Genomic DNA, 17,328 nt, shown 5'->3' with positions numbered 1-17,328 from the left:
ACAGTCTCAGTAAGGATAAAAAATATCTTCTTTGACACTGTCTCTACATCTTTGTGGGACTCCACAAGTTTCAGTTCTGAATCTATTGTTTTATTTTTGAATATCCTTACATTAATTTGAATTATTTAACCCTTCTTAGACAAGTCCTATATCTTTGCAGAAGACATTCAGTTGTACATGTGTAGCTCCGCCAGCTATACAACCTGTCTGCCTTTACCCAGGATTAGTGACTGACTTTCTAGCAATTGTTTTCTTGAAATTGCCAATAAGACAGAGACTCCAGTTATAGCTCAGTCAGTTGCATTGCAAACCCATCCAGGAAGTTGTTGGTTGTGCTCAGCAGTAAAGTCTGAAGCGAAAGGGGAAAAAAATGGACCCAAGGAAATTCTACCAACTACTAATGAAATATATATATATATATATAAACTTTTAAATAATGATAATAATAAAAAAAATCTCCCTTGTCATTCTGCCATTTTGCAAATACAAATAATTTGGTTATTCCTAACCCATCTAATATAGTAAGAGGTTTTTCTAATCTCTTCCTAGGTTAGATGAACCGAGAGAAATTTATGCAAATATGTTGCATGTGTCATGCATTTTCATATTCATAGCAGAACATTTTCATATTCTCATTTTAACGATATAAAGCAATGGTTACAGTAAGTAAAAGAAAGCTTTTTCTATAATAAAAATACATAAAATTGATTTCTATTCACCTACCCATCCTCTTTTGTCATTCCCTATGGTTCTCATGTTTCAATTCTTTATAAAGTGCACTAACAAAATAACATTTTGTCAATTAATGTCATATAAATCAGGTTTTTTTTATACTTTAGATATGATTTGACCTCATTTTTTTGAATGATTGAACCTCAGTTCAATCACTCATCAGCATGATTTTTTATTTACTTTTTATCTTCAACTTTCTCTCCAGACCATCTTTCTCCTCCCTGCTGTACCTGCCTGGTGTGATGGGCGGAGCCTCAGGTTACGGGTTAATGATTCAACACTATAGCTGCTGAGATTGACAGATATGGAAAGAGAAGGAAAGGGGGAAAGAATGAGAGAAAGCTGGAGTGGAGTGAAACACAGACTTTGCAATGAGGGCTCGAAAAAGTGTGCAAGGGTAGAAAAATAAAAAATAAAAGAAGGAATAGGTGGAATGCCAGAGGGGCTGCAGACTGTAGACCGTCTAGGAGTCAAGCAGGTTCAGAAGCTGAAACTTCTCCACAGCTGAAGCGGTTATTCTGGGCGCAGGCCAAGTTGATCGTTTGGCTCCTTTGATCCATGCGGCCTGAATAGGCTGGACAGGTGCTCAGCTTCAGTACTGATCTACACCTCCTGCAGGTAAGTCTGTCTGTTTGACCATGCTGCAGTTCTTCATGACTTCTTTTAGTTGTGTACAATCTGGAAACATCTGAATATTTAGATGTTAAAAATTAATTATTTTTATTCCAGTTTCTATTCACTGCAATCAAACCTTCTATATAAGGTCTAATATAGACCTTATATAGAAGGGATGTTAATTATAACCGACTATTTCAGTGTGCCTTCTGAGAATCCAGCTGTAGTTACACATTCCCATGAATTATTGATAAAGCAGCAGGAAGTGTACAGTGCAATGGTTGGATCAGTATAATGATAGCTGGCATCATCTTCCTGCTGCACAGCTAAAGAATGCATTTTCCATCCCAACACCTCCAAGTATCATTTCCAGCACAGATCACTTCCTACATTAAGATTGCTTATATTGCCATCATATGGTGAGTCTAAAAAAAAACAAAAACAAAAACAAGAATAAATAAAAAATAAATCTGTGAATGCACAAACTGCAAAAATTTATAGAGTCTGTCTCGATTACACCTGGCTGGTGGTTTTCATTTAATGTGTGAACTGAAGGTTATCGCCTCAATCTGTCCCTTGGCTGTACTTCTTTATAGCATTAAGTTCCTAGAAAGCTCACAAAATGTGTTTGTGCACAGCTCTCTTGTGTGCTTGTGCCGTATGCTTAAAGGCAAATCCTTGTAATTTGCAGGAAGTAGGGACAGTTTTGTTTTTACACACGTCTGTTGGCTCTGCACCAGCAGGTTTATGTAGCTGTGCTTCCTCTGTCACTGAGTCGAAGCTTAAAACGTGTGATTTTTATGAGTTATCTAACTTCTCGCCATCTTCCGAGAGACCTCCCCTCAAAGTGTGCTGCTCTGCTGCCCTACAGCTTTATGATTTGCTTTGACTCCTCGTCTAATCTCAGAGCCGTCCAATGTTCAGGGTGAGGCAGCAATATCTTCGGGGTCACGTGAAGTGCGCCGTGAGCAAGAGCAAACATGTTGGTTTTTACAGAGTCCCATCTTCAGTTTATTGGTCAGGGAACCAATCACCTATTGTTTGAAACAATATCCCATGGAGTTCCTGTTAATAGTGACATAATCATCCTTCTAATATCTGGGAAGGAACCACATTTCCAGAGCTTGTGTAAACAGCTGATTTCTGTTGGAGGAAAGAAAAAGCAGAGGAGCTAGATGGCTAGTTTCACTTAAACATAAATAATAACTTTTATAGGCAGCCCTTTACAGTGCCATATTTCTGCACCAGCATGAAATTAAAAAAGTAATGATAAACTCATAGTTACCCACAATGCAAGTTCTCTACTTCTCTCTACTTCTTTGCAGTGTTTGTCACTGTCAGTGTTGGGTAAGTTACTTTAAAAATGTAATCAGTTACAGTTACAAGTTACCTTGTTTAAAATGTAATCGTAGTGTAACTTTTTCGATTACTTTTAAAAAGTAATGTAACTAATTACTTTTGATTACTTTTGATTACTTTGAGATTTCAATGAGTATTGACCCATGTTCAACATTTAATTTTTGAGAACTGAGTGGGAACCTTAAAAGATCACTAGAATCGGCGGACACACGTGCTGGGGGGGTAGAATCGGCGGACACACATGTGCTGGAGGGGGGGTAGAAATGCTACCGATTTCTTTGCCATACAAAGAAACCTGGAATGGAGTAGCGGAACGGAGTGGCAATGTAATCACAATGCACTGTAAGCTATGCAATGTGTTTTGAGGCAGTTGACCAAATCCCGGACGATTTTTAAATTCCCCCCGGACATTTTTTTAGGTCTGAAAATTAGGACATGTCCGGGAAAAAGAGGACGTCTGGTCACCCTACATTGCATACAATGTCTCATGGGAAAGAATAGATTCCAACATTTGTCATGCATCAAATATTCGTAAAACATTTTCATATTCACAGATGTAAATGTAAAGCAGAGCATAAATGTTACAGAAGAGGGTACTATTGTTTTCTGTAATTGCTGGTATTACCACAATTCCGAGATGTTTGTCCTGCCGGGACACCGTAGTGCAGGGGATTTTTGCGCGCGAGCTGCTGTATTCCTTACAGTGTGTTTACTGCCTGTAAGGTAAGCAGCAGCTCCGCTAGCCGGGTGTAAAATATACATTGCGTTGGTATGCCTTTTTTCTGTGGGGGTGGGGTGGGGTGGGGGGGGGAGTATCGGCGGACACACATGTGCTACCGATTTCTTTGCCATACAAAGAAACCTGGAATGGAGTAGTGGAACGGAGTGGCAATGTAATCACAATGCACTGTAAGCTATGTAATGTGTTTTGAGGCAGTTGACCAAAATCCCGGACGATTTTTAAATTCCCCCCGGACATTTTTTTAGGTCTGAAAAGTAGGACATGTCCGGGAAAAAGAGGACGTCTGGTCACCCTAAACTGGATTACATATTTTCTCATTGTAACTGTAACGAATTACAGTTACTCTTTTTTTGTAATTAAATTACGTAACGTCGTTACATGTAATCCGTTACTACCCAACACTGGTCACTGATAAGAACTCCAAAGGATCTCCAGTAAAAGCCAACAGGATGCACCCTGTTGACTGTCCAGCAGTAGCTTGCATTATTCAGCAGACCTCATGTTGTTTCACAGGCAGCGCTGGTGATTTGTTGAAAATATCCAGGACATTGACAGTCCAAACACCTCTCCCCCCCTTATATACTTTTAGGACACTCTTTGGCAGTCTGCAATTTAATCTAAGATTTTTCACTTCTGAAAATTTCAGTCACTATAAAAGTACAATAAAAAAGAAAAATGGTTCTTTCTGATGGCGAATAAATTACTCCTCCCAAAATGACTGAAATTACAATCGGACATATTATATATGTACTCATTATTACTCAGCATTTTAAGTTTAAAATCTCAGACACTAAGTTTGTTGAGCTCCCTAAAGTAAGTGTCAGCACCACGGCACGTTTGGAAGATGTGCGTAAGACTTTCAGAAAGAAAATAGTCCACAAGACAGAAATTCAAAAAAACTTACCAAAATGCTGAGGTGTTAGTGTCCAAGCGAGTTAACCCTGAAAGCAGCATGCAAGATGCTAAAAGAAGGCAGAAAGTGGGATATATCGCAGGCTCTTGGCACTGGTCATGTATATGTGCAGTTTTCTCAATCAGAAAGAGACTGCTGAAGTGTAACTTAATTTTTTTACAACTTTTATTTAATTTTTTTCTTTTTCTGTCTTTCCTTTATTTTGCTGGGTAAAACTCCTTTGAGATCCGGATCTCATTTGCAAGAGGGGCCTGGGCAGAAATCTGCAACAACTAATGATTTGGTTACACACAAGTAAAATAAATTAAACCATATACACAGATACATGGACATAACAAGGTTAATTTTGGTGCTTTACGGGAGAAAATCAGTCTCTTTCCAAAAGCCCTTAATTAGACACAGATTTATGGTAATTAGCAACAGCAATTAAGAACTAGTTACTTAATGAGGTATCCTAATTTTATTTTTTCATAGGACTGTACCTTATGTATTTCTATAAGAAGACAACTTATGTGTATTTTGTCATTATTTCAGATAATTTGCTACATTAATTATTAGGACTTATCTTCTCTCTGTAGCTATGGAGAAACAGCTGGAAGAGCTGAAGCAGCAGCTGGAAAAACAATGTCGGCTCAACCAGGAACTGCAAAGGCAAAATAAGGACCTGGGTGAGTACAGCAAACACTATATCACATCTTGGTTAATCTGCATTCTGTATGAACTTAATTAAATTAAATCGTATGCAAAGTGGTAAAGTCAATGAGTTGATGCAGTAACCTGCCCACTGTCTCCACATACTTGTACAATATGAAAAATTGCTGCTGCGAAGTTAATAACTTCATACCTTTTTGCTAATGTAATTAACAGGATTTGGCATTATAGTATAATATTACAATGGCCTGTTATGAATGAGTGCTTTGTTCTGGTTATCTTCACTAAGCTGAGTGAATAATATAACTACTGCTAGCAGTACATGCAAACAGTGTATTTCTTTTGTTATAACATGCTTCAGAGCACGTGGTTGAATATTGCAATGTATAATAATATATATTTATATATATTAAAATAATGTTTACTGAGAAACTGTGTAGAGTTTTTGTGTAGGGTGGGATTAAAAATTCCTATAAATTCTTTGATTAATTATTGTACCTACATATTTTTGATGTGTTATAATTTGAACTCACAGATCTATGAACTTACTGACCCATTTCAGCACTAATGGAAAGCAGCAGTACATAAAAGCAATGTATATTTTTAGAGCTGCTTGTACATTTAACACTGGTATAGAATAAAATGTAAAAAAGCGAAGCTGAGATATCATTTACACGTTGGTAGTTGTGTAGAAGTTTGCATTAGCACTGCAGCACAGCCACCTTCTACAGGAAGGTAGAAAGGTTTCTCCAATGGGATCTTAAGGGATGACTCCTGCTATTCCTGCTGCTTGAAATAGAAAGTATTTTTGTCTGACTGTTTTCTTCTATTGATGTGCTCTCTCTAGTAAAATAATAAATAACTATGTTGTACAGTAAACAAGCATCCTTACTCCCATTTCACAGAGCAACGACTGAAAGACAAAGAAAAACTTTTGCAGGAGCTGCAGACCCAGTACCATGATCTTGGTATGAGGCCCACATGGGTATCACCGACACACCTGATGCACCTCCTCAGTTGGTTAAAGAGATTTTTGATGATGGTCTCTGATCTTTTGTTTGTTTTTGTCTGTCTGCCCCTCCGTAGAGTTTCCCTCCCAGCCTGGTAATGAAGCAGAGCCTGAATTCAGGAAGAGTCGAGCCGCTGTTATGGCCCCTGAACCAATTCCAGAAAAACTGGAAATTTCACGCAACATGGTTAAGAAGACTGCCAGGTCAGGAATAACCCTGCTCAGTGCTTTCGACAACGCTAACCCTCCAGGACTCCTGGGGTCAAACTGGGTCATTTTTTTTTTTTTTATCCCTTCTTCATTTTTTTAAATAATGAATACTTCTGCATAAAGTAATGCTAAGGGAAAGTAAATGATTTGGTAAAAATTCCAATCCTCTTTTGCATTTATCAGACCCCAGTACGCCTAGTGTGTCAGGATGTTTGGTGACTGGATCGCTCAATGAGATCTGTGATCTTACATTCAAGGTGACTTTTTGTTTGTTTTCTGCAGTGAGACAAGTCTTATTGTTCAAGCCATCCAGAAGAACGATTTCCTGAGCCGCCTGGACGATGAGCAAATAACCATGATGGTGGATCTCTTAATGTCATCGCACTACAAACCTAGCGAAGAAGTCATTAAGGAGGGATCAGAAGGAGACAGCATGTACATAGTGGCAGGTGGGGTAATGTCCAGATGTGAGCCTCTCTCTGTGTGTCATGATAATGTTAAACTTGAAATTAAAAACTGAACATTCCTCTTAACTTATCCAGAAAGCAATGTCAGAGATATTTGCTCTTTTCAGCTGGTGAACTCATCGTGACTCAGTCAGGTCGGGACCTGAGGACTCTGACAAAAGGAGACATTTTCGGAGAGTTAGCCATCCTCTACAACTGCAAAAGGACAGCGACAGTCAAAGGTCAGATTCTTCAATATACTGATGCATTAGTATGTGATGATTTGTCTCTAATCTCACATAAAAACTGTTAATTTTGTGATTTTATGCAGCATTGTAGCGGTTTACGTTTACCCTGAACATCAATCAGTTTGGCATCTTTCTTGTAGATTTTAATGCGATGGACAAATGGCTTCAATAACTCCATCATAATATGATAATAAATGTAAACAGTTTTGAAGGATGTGTTTGGATTGTAGAATTTTTCATACATTTTGGTCAAAATCAAATGACATTGAATGAAATATGAAGAAGAAGGAAATGTTTACATGCCTCTGGTTTTGGCACCTTTATGTATGTTTAATTTATATTAAAGTTATTAACCAAACAGTCTCACAATCTCAAAATTTATATATTAATTTATAATGATAAACTCCTGAAATCTCCAATCAAATATCTTTGGAGTTTATCTTAGCATTTTTAATTCATTGAGAGCAAAACGTATGTAATAAACATTTTATTTAAAGAACAGGAAGCCTTTGCAAGCTCATTCTTAATAGAATCAAGCCCTAAATATATTACTTGTCAAACTAAAATCAATTCATTAATGATTAATTCATCAAAAGAAACAACCAAAACAACAAAGTGATTTAATGGCCTGATTTTGTTCTTGATCTCTAATTGTAATCTGAGAGGAGAAAGTAATCTTGGACGAACTCCAAGCCTCAGAACCAGAACAACATGCGACTGCTTGATTCGGTTTGATGAACAGAATTATTTCTTTGTACCAAACAGCTTGTTAACAGCTATTCACTGGAAGGTGTCGCTTTGTTTTTCCTCAAATTTAGATTAAATGTCCCATAGCAACAAACCCTTCAAAGAAATTGCCTTAACCATGCAGCGCTGGAAGCTTCTACCGACCAACTAGGAGAGAAGAGAAAAAAAATTATGTATTGAGAGAAACACCTAAAAAAAACTGTGTTTTGATTATTCATTTTTAGAAGTTTTGACCTTGTTTTGTGTACACATCATTAATCAGCTAAGACACATGTGCATCTGTGGTGCATGGAGCGACAGACGTACAGAACGATTATAACTAACAAGTCCAAGAAGAAACGGGAGCAGCTCATGGGTTTCCTCAAGACGTGAGTTTCATTGTCCTGCAGCTGATGTGTGATCTGTTGAATTGTTCTGAGGTGGTCCTATTTTTTATTTTTTTAGTTTAGAAACAGAATTAGCAGTGATTCTACTATTTTAAAAACATGCCACAGGTCTCGTACTCTCAAGGATCTGAATGACGCGCAGTTGTCCAAAATTATCGACTCCATGGAGGAGGTGCGTAACTTTATGAGATTAACCTCTTCCGACAAACATGAACTTTATTGAACAACATTTCTTAAACTCACAGTGATCTGATGTTTGATATTTACTTTATATTATTAGTCAAAACAACTGATCATACAATAATTGTTACATAAATCTTTTATTCTTTTTTTTACAGGTTAAGTTTCAGGACAAAGAGATTATAGTTCAAGAAGGAACAGAAGGAAACACTTTCTACATAATTCTCAAAGGAGAGGTAATTTAATGTTACGATATGTGTGTAAACCGACACATAAATGTTTCTCCATTGCTCTTAGTTGTGTTGCCTTCACAGGTCCTGGTGAGCAAGAATGTGAATGGACTCCAGAAGCAGATTCGCAGGATGGGGAAAGGGGAGCACTTCGGGGAGCAGGCCCTCATACGGTAAGCATACAAATGCAGCAACTGCCTGAGGAAATGTACTTTACCTTGGAAAGAGATGTGAAGATGTGTATCTGCCTTGAATGCTGCCCTATTTACCATTTTTCTGTCAAAATCTGCAGAGTTTGTTTTGCATTTTGGAGACTGAGACACACAGTTAAAATGCATTTAACTCTGATGTTGAATGCATGTTGCATGACGTAAATAATCCACCATTAATAATAATTGTATTGTTTTAGCCACATGGAAGGAATATTACTGCCATCACTTATCTAAAATGAGCCATCAGATTTTTATTTTGCCCCCAAAAGGATTTTGTTTGGATGACAAAATAGTTTTTTTGGTATTTGTTGTTTGACTTTTTGAAAACTTATTCAGAAATTATATTGATAATGGATAGACTTTTAAATGCTTGTTTGTTTCTGTTTTCACAGAGAGATTTTGAGAACTGCTACCTGCACTGCTGATGGCCCTGTTACATGCTTCTCTATTGACAAGGAGTGAGTCAGTCACGCTTTGGACGGGCATTTCCTCTTTGTTTCTGTTACCTTGGCATCATTTATTTTTAGAGAGTGATTTGCCACTTGTTGACATGACTATACTGTTTTTTTCCCAGGGTTTTTGAGGAGACAATCCCAGGAGAGCACCTCGAGCTGTTTGACGAGTAAGTGACTATTTTCCACTGAGATCCCAACAGTGTACTGTGGAAATATTTTCCCAGCTTCTTTATTGCTCCTTTTCCGTCTTGTTTTATTTATCTATTTATTTTTTGCTTTTAGCTCCAAAGTGATGCAAGAGGCGCAAGGTCCAGAAAAGCCAGGGTGAGTTACAGTGAAAGAAAACTAACGCCTCAAAGATTTTGGTGTCTGCAGGCTGGAAGAACACGTAGAAGCCCATATGTATCATCTAGTAAATAAACAGCTCTGTTAACATCTTTACCATGTTTTAAAGAGACTTTAATGATGTCAAAACCAAAGTTCAGAAACTCAGAATAATCTATTTTTTTTTGCATTAAATTAAAGCTCTTTGGCAAGCCTTTCTGTAAATTCACTCAAGATAATTTCAAATATAGCTTATCACAGTTAGAATAACACATCATGGTCAGATTTATTGTTTTGTAGATTTATTTTGTAAATATTTAGTTGAGACAAAATCCACACTCCAAAACAAGAGTGATGACATCACACGAGGCATAATGTAACTCATTAGTTCTTTTTTGATCAAAAGGAATGTTTTTTTGTTTTACCTATTCTTTTCATACATTTAAAATTTTGTTCGTTCTTCAAAAATATATATTCTGTCCATATTCTATTCTATTCTTTCTAATGCAACACAAGTTTTTTTCTTCACTGTCATATAGATTTAATTTTTAAAACTATATATGAGAGGTCAAATCTCTCGATATACAAGCAGGAGAAAAGGTTGACAAAGACGTTCGTGTGACTCTTTGTCAGCCATAACGTGATTCCACTAAGTCTATGCTTCGTCTCTGTGGTAACGGACTGTTGTACTCGATAATATGGTGGTGGTCACCTTAATTACTTTCACGTGAGTTGTTCATGAAATATTTGATTAGGTTTAATTCTTTGATTGCATAATTCCTGATTATATCTGTAAAAAACAAATACAGACTTCACTCTCTTGGCTTGACTTCACTCTCCAAAATTTATGTTGGAAGCAAACATAAATGCTATAAATTACTTACAAAAAGTGGAAAATATGTTTCTTTCTGTTTTAGTCCGAGCTCCAGTCTGAAGTTTAAGGATCTGGTTCCTGTTTTATATCAGGAGGGACGCTATCAAGGAGATCCTGTCACACTTGGAGTTGGAGGATTTGGTCGTGTGCAGCTGGTAGGTGTTGCCAATTCATCTTATGGATGTGTGCATGAACCAACTTTTACAGAAGTGGCATCATGATGGAAATGATGAGTTCTAGTGGCTTCAAGTTTGCTAAAAAATTATGTCGTCTTTTTGTTGAGCTCAGATGACCACAGTGACTCATGGGAAATACTACGCCATGAAGCGAGTCAGCAAGAAGCAAATTGTTTCCAAGAGACAGGAGGAACACATGTTGTTTGAGAAGAAGATCCTGAAAGCGATCCAGTGTGACTTCATTGTGAAGTAAGTGTCATCCAATATGCTGTCTCCAATTTTTTTTTTGTTGACATTGTACAACCACAAAACCGAACACAAATAATTTCTCTCTCTGCCGTTTGTAGACTTCATGCCGCATTTAAAGATACAAGGTACATCTACATGGTGATGGAGTTCTGTGGTGGTGGCGAGATCTGGACCAAGCTCAAAGAAGTGTAAGCAAAATGAAAACCTGGTGAAATAAAAAAGCAGCACAGTGAATGAATGAATAACATCTGATAAATCTGATAAGACAGAACTGAAAGAACGATGTTTATGTAAGATTTTCTTCAGGATCTCTAACAATTTAATTGAGTTTAATTAGGATTAATTGTATGTTTATGACATCAATCAAAAACAGACACGCAAAAATAACATACTAAAAGTATGAAACCCATTTTGTTTACTTGTTTGTAGCCAACGGTTTTTCAATAAAAGAGAGCAGTAAACAACTTAGGTTAAAACTTGTGAAGGAAAGAATATTACGACTGCCACCAAGGTTACTGAAGTGCAGTTCTTTTTAAAATCTTTTTCATTTCTGTAATGACAGGGGGCGATTTGATGAACACGTTGCTGTGTTTTGCACTGCCTGCGTGGTGGAGGCCTACGCTTACCTCCACAAGAAGAGCATCATGTACAGAGACCTTAAGCCTGAAAACCTGATGCTGGACATGAAAGGCTATATCAAACTGGTGGGTCCTTGGACCTTGAGTGCTCATTAAACTCTTTAAATTTCTTCCACGGTTTGCTTTAGAGGAGATTCTGCTGACTCTGGATTTTGTTTCTCAGGTTGACTTTGGTTTTGCGAAGGAACTGGTGCGTGGTGAGAAAACCTACTCCTTTGTGGGCACGCCTGAGTACATGGCTCCAGAGATTATCAAGAACCAGGGTCATGACTTTGCAGTTGACTTTTGGTCACTTGGCATTCTGATCTTTGAACTTTTGGTGGGAAGGTAACTAACTACATTTGACGGGGTCCATGCCTCAGAGCAAATTATGTCCCACTACTTCTCTCAGATTGAAAAAGTATTCATACCTCTTCAACTTTTTTTCCATTGTTTAACATTACAGCCACTGGGTATTTTGATGAAGAAACTTAGCAAGAAAGATTAGAGCATAATTGCACATTTGAATGAAAACGATACAAGATTTTAAGAATTGTGTACAAAAAAGACTAAAACATGTGGTATGCATTTAATCTAACTATTCCATCGTTCTTCTGACTGTATATTTAGATTCGTTTTCATTGTCTTGCTGGAAGGAGAACCTCGGTCTCGACGTCAAGTCTTTTGCAATCTATAGCAAGTTTTCTTCTAGTAATGCTGTTCCCTTTTAACTCTGACCAAAAAAACATTCTCTGAGCAAGATACTGCCTCTACCATGTTTCATTATGGGAAGAAGCTCATTACATGTATAGATCTGGATTCTGCAACCTTTATAATCCAAATAACCATTGTGATTTTTGATAACTATAGGATATGCTTAGTCATTTTTAAAGAACCCCCATTTTATTTCTAATTTTGAGTTTTGAAATAAAAAAAAGGAAAACTTTTGGAAAAAGATGATGGATATATTTCTTCTGTGAGATGTTGATTTTTGAGGAAAATTATGTCAAAAAACAAAAAAAGAAACAATGAAATCCAATGACATGGTTTCTAAAAAAAAGTACCAGTAATTTAAAAAAACATGCCAGATAAGTGCTTCTAGTGTCATTGTGGAACTTCATTGCAATTATTCCATGGAAAAAACTGAAAAAATTGCTAAAACCATCATGTGTTATCTATATTTAAAACTATTAGGTATTTTATCATTTTTACCAAGTTATTAAGAGCCATTGCAGATAATTGCTGTAAACCATGAAGGTCAATTTTTGTCTCATGTGACTTTTACATGTTTGATCCTCCTGAATGGGAATTATATATAGCTACAGAGAGTTTATTTGAAGAAGGTGTGGAAAGAAAAAAATGCCCAGTTTGTTTTCATACCAAAATTATTTTCTGACACTTTCATAAACAGAAATATTTACCAGCAGATGGCAGCAGAAACATAGGATTGATGCCATCTTGTGCGTTGATTTGAGTGTTTGAATTAAACATTAAACTCTCTGTTCTGCCTTTAAACCTCCAGTCCTCCATTTTCAAGCTCGGAGCCTCAGAAGATTTATTCCAAAATTTTGGATGGAGAACTCAAGTTTCCACTTTACCTGAGTGAGGCAGCAAAGTCAATCATCAGCAAACTGTGCAGGTAAGCAGAAAAATAACTACGTAATGGCAAAGCAAGGTGGTTCTTTAAATTAGGAAAATTTAAAGTTATTATTTCACAATAACGGAGCTGAATTGAACAAAATCAAGAGAACGATTGTAAAGATGCATTTAGTTGTGTTCTGTTTGGTGCTGTATGAGCTCATGCAGTTTTTTGATTGACTGTCTCTTTGTACGCTCTTCGTAGGCCTCGGCCAGGTCAGAGGTTAGGAAATACCAAGAATGGAATCAAAGACGTCCGGCATCACAGGTAACCATGGCAACACGTCGTCCTCATGAGGCAGAGTCTAAAAATCCTTCATGTGTTCATGTGTCATCCCCTACAGCCTACTCTGTGCATTAGACACTGAGTAGAGCTTTATGGAGCTTTTGTTCTGGAAAACAAAATGTGCTTGTAAATGCCAGGTCTGGGTTCGCATCACTATTCATAGAGCAGTGGCTGCATTTACACTTAGTCAACCCATATAATGTGTTAAAAACGTTGGCATATATTACAAAATTGCATTAGGATATACGAATTTGCATAACTGCATAATTTATGAGCAAACACAGACAAACATGCTTCTTTCTTTATGCCATGACCATATGAGAGTCAGGGTATCATCAATTTAAATTAATTCTCACAATGAATCAAATCAAATATTTCTCTAATTTGTCTTTTTTTAAGGTGGTACAGCAGCATGAACTGGCACAAGCTGCGTATGGGTCAGCTGGACGCTCCAACCATACGACTCATCCGCAAGGCAAGCGAAAACATCATAAAAGGCTTTTTTTATGTTTATATGAAACAGAAGGTATTTCATAGACAATTGAAATATATAAGATAGTAGATTTATTTCAGTTAACTAGAAATTATTTGCTGTCATTTTTAATTATATTGTGTTAGTGATGGTGACTTGGAGCCTCACTATGTTTCCAGCAGTTTTGGACAAAGCAACTTTAATGTTGGACTGAAACCTTTTATTACATGTAAAATGTAATGAGAAGGGTGAAAAGATATCAAAGAAATGTAATCCACCAATTGGTACCGTAAAGGTTTCAGCTTACAAAAGTTGGACCTCTGGCAACATTAAGATAATAAGAAAAGGCTTAAAATATACCTTGTCAGAAAAAAATATATATATTTGAGGCAAAACGTAGTGTACGCAGTGTAGAGTAGCCTGAGGCTGCTGTCACACTGTTTCTTATCTTGCCACATTTGCTGATATATCTGAAAATGTTTTCACATGGCTCTGAAGATCTGAGGCTTATGTTGTGAAATATCAAATCCTGTGAAGCTTATTTTTTTGCTCCTGATGCACCACAGCTTTGTAAATTGCATGTCTGTTGTGATAAAAGGTGTAAAATGGCTCTGTCTGCTTTTGCATCAGGACAGAGTAAGAGTGGATTCTCTTTGTACTCACACATTCCAGTTCTAGTTTCTCAGCTGGAAATTAAACAAAGATTTCCACTGAAGTTGTTATTCTGAATGGGAAGGGTAAGATATTGCAGAGTACCCTCAAATTCAGTGAGCTGCTGCTCGTAGTGAAAGTTGCAGAGATAAACAATTTATTATTTATTGGAACATCCAGTCGCTTGTATTAAAATTAAACCAGAAGTACACACAATACTGCAAATTTTTGAAAAAGTTCCTTTAATACTTCAACACATAAAACAGAGATATATACATTAATATCTGCTTCTATTCAGTAGTTTGGACCAAAATTGAATCAAAACTACATCGTACTCGTTTTCTGGTTCACCTCTCATTCCCTGATCAAAATCCTGGTTTCAGAAAAACATTGAACACAGCAGGGATGTAACAGTGTTGTTTTCTCTTTCTCCACAATGTTCACCTGCCCATCTCAGTGGTCAAATAATTATTAGCTGACCTGATGAGAAAGGAGGCCAGGCTCTCATGTTGGAGAGCCCACTCCAAGCATTCTGCCTGAAAGGGTGACTTCATCAGTGCATAGCTTTGCATGAGATTAAGCAATGTTCAGCATTCAAGGATGAGCTATTTGCAGATTTATCTGTGGAAAGTGTTCACAGAAAATCTGCCTGTTAGCTGATTTCTTCCATAGACCACATTTAAATTGGCCAATAGAAAATGCAGCGTGGGAAGCTGAAATGTTTAGGCACAATGCTACTTGACACAATATCTGCAGCCAATCCAGGTGCGCTGACTGGATTGGATGTTGACTTCTGCAGTAGTACTAAGACAGTTTCCACTGTCTATACTAATGCATCTTTAGATGCATTTGGTGTTTGAACTAGTAAAATATGAAGTTATAAGTGATTTTTAAGGGAGTCTCAAGTATTAAAACTATTTGACGGTTGTGATGTGATCTGAAAGCTGAGCCTACCTGGAACTGGATTTTCAGATTTTTTTAATTACAAAATGAGTCATTGTGAGCCTTTAATTTATTTTCAATACATTCTGGATTTCAAAACAAATGTTTCGCCATTCATAAGGATTGTGCAGGTTAAACAAAATATTTTTTTTTCCAAATTGGCCAAGACTCATATGTGATTGTTAATTCAAAAAAAAAATCTTTCTTCTTTTTCAGGGTCCCTGCTACATCAACTTTGATAAATTTCCTCTGGACCACTCGGTGGCAGAAGAGGAGTTTTCTGGGTGGGACCGTGACTTCTAATTCTCACGTTTAGGTTGAAGAATCGAATGGTGGGCGGTTTGTCCTTATCATCCCAAAAAGGACCCTAATTAAAGACACTGACCTTAGTTTATTCAGCCTCTAAAGGGGCCAAAAGAAGATTAATGCTACTGGGTACTGACATATCACACAACACACATTTCTTACCAAATTTTCACACCAATTACACCGAAGCTCCAGGGAATCACTGTGACAATATGTGCGGAAGCTCCTCTGTTGCAGCGAGCTTCAGCTCACACACAAATGTACCTCTGCAGACGAGGAGGAGGTGTAGAGACAAATTGGTAGGACTCTGTGTTTTGATATTCAGCGCAAAGATATTTGGTAGCTGATGAGTAAGTGTTAAATTCACGAGGCACCTTGCAGCGATTAAGAATATTGACCAGGTGATCAAATGCTTCCGATGTAAGGAAGAATTTCAATTAAAAGAACCAATATACCCAACAGTTTTAACTTGGATCCTTTATTAAAGGATAAATGCAACCAGTTTTGTACAGTAAATATTAGTAATTGTGTATTCTGAGTGAATCCTGTTTGTAAAATTGTTCTGAACAACAGGGTACTTGTGATGTTGATCAGAGAGAGCTAAAAATATTGGGAAATGCAGAAAACCATTCACAGTTAAAAATGTTCAAAATGCCTTCAAACAGAAACTAAAACAAGGAAGATGAGGAAGAAAACAGAAAACTAATTCAGTTAAAGAATAACCAGAAGTATCTGCTTTAGGGGGACCAAAGAAAGTCAGTTCTTAATAAGTGAATACTGTAACGATTAGAAAACAACTTAATAAAGCAAATATCATCAGTAAGGAGCCTTGGCAAAGTCCAGTTGTTAAAAAAACTACACAGTGCAAAAGGGACCTAATTAACTAGCTTTAATAGAAATACCACAGAATTTTTTTAAATTCCCATCAGGATTCCCTTTTAATATATCACAATACTTGAAGAGGTAATTTTGCTTTATCCAGAAGAGGAAGTACCATCGCACCAGTGAGCGAGCAGCATCTTGGATTCAGACCGACAAGATTAACATAATGAAGCTGCCAGCCCAGTCCCGGAACCTTAATCCCAGAGATAGCTTGTGGGGTGAAACAAGCTTTTTCTGAGGCAAAATCAATGATGAGGAAATTAATTTAAAAGCCTCTTCACAGGTTGAGGAAGTTTACTGTTTGTAAAAACATAAAATAAAATAATCACCTATTGCTGACTTATTCATTCATGTTCTTATTGAAGTGTTAAAACACATCTTGATGATAAACTAAATGACTTTGGCTCTTAAAGCATGTGTGTTTGCATTTTGTCACTGTCGACGCTGAAGTGTGAAACTCTTCTCATGTTTTCCTTTTTTACGTTGTGACCAAATCTCCTTCCCGACCCAGAAAGGGCAGGTAAAGTATTTACAGATCAGATGTGTGATTAGTTACGAGCAACGCTTCAGGGAAACATTGTTGTTGCTGTTAGCAGGAAGGAAAACGGCCTGACGTTATCAGGGAGGGAAAATAGCCTGCGAGGGGGGCTTACCTCGTATTTTTCACAATAGCTGCAGCTGATTGTTTGGCTCTGAAGGTGAGCAGCTGTCCAGCATGGCAGCAGGTTTTAAATTTGTAGGGAAGAGTTGTCCTGTTCCCTCCCTTTAATGCATGT

General features: G+C 37.2%; 1 protein-coding gene across 2 annotated transcripts; it reads left to right on the top strand.

Moving 5' to 3' along the window:
- Window positions 1-1,066: 1,066 nt before the first annotated feature.
- On the top strand, window positions 1,067-16,940 carry prkg3 (protein kinase cGMP-dependent 3). Of its 2 annotated transcripts, none has more exons than XM_044106959.1 (22): window positions 1,067-1,350; window positions 4,940-5,029; window positions 5,918-5,980; window positions 6,099-6,225; window positions 6,514-6,680; window positions 6,806-6,919; window positions 7,935-8,040; window positions 8,167-8,230; window positions 8,397-8,474; window positions 8,553-8,641; window positions 9,073-9,138; window positions 9,255-9,302; window positions 9,418-9,459; window positions 10,377-10,488; window positions 10,622-10,758; window positions 10,857-10,946; window positions 11,321-11,462; window positions 11,560-11,723; window positions 12,898-13,014; window positions 13,219-13,281; window positions 13,699-13,774; window positions 15,581-16,940. In XM_044106959.1, exons 2-22 carry the CDS (start codon window positions 4,942-4,944, stop codon window positions 15,665-15,667), a joined length of 2,040 nt encoding a protein of 679 aa, XP_043962894.1. In that variant the 5' UTR covers window positions 1,067-1,350; window positions 4,940-4,941; the 3' UTR covers window positions 15,668-16,940. The 2 variants fall into 2 exon arrangements, with proteins under 2 accessions (XP_043962894.1, XP_043962895.1); XM_044106960.1 differs by having other exon boundaries at window positions 1,342-1,350; window positions 4,920-5,029.
- Window positions 16,941-17,328: the final 388 nt, after the last annotated feature.

This window comes from Gambusia affinis, linkage group LG22 (genome assembly GCF_019740435.1).
Source record: "Gambusia affinis linkage group LG22, SWU_Gaff_1.0, whole genome shotgun sequence".
Lineage (NCBI taxonomy): Eukaryota > Metazoa > Chordata > Actinopteri > Cyprinodontiformes > Poeciliidae > Gambusia > Gambusia affinis.
Note: the sequence above shows the minus strand (reverse complement) of the source record. Positions and strands in the feature narration are given on the sequence as shown.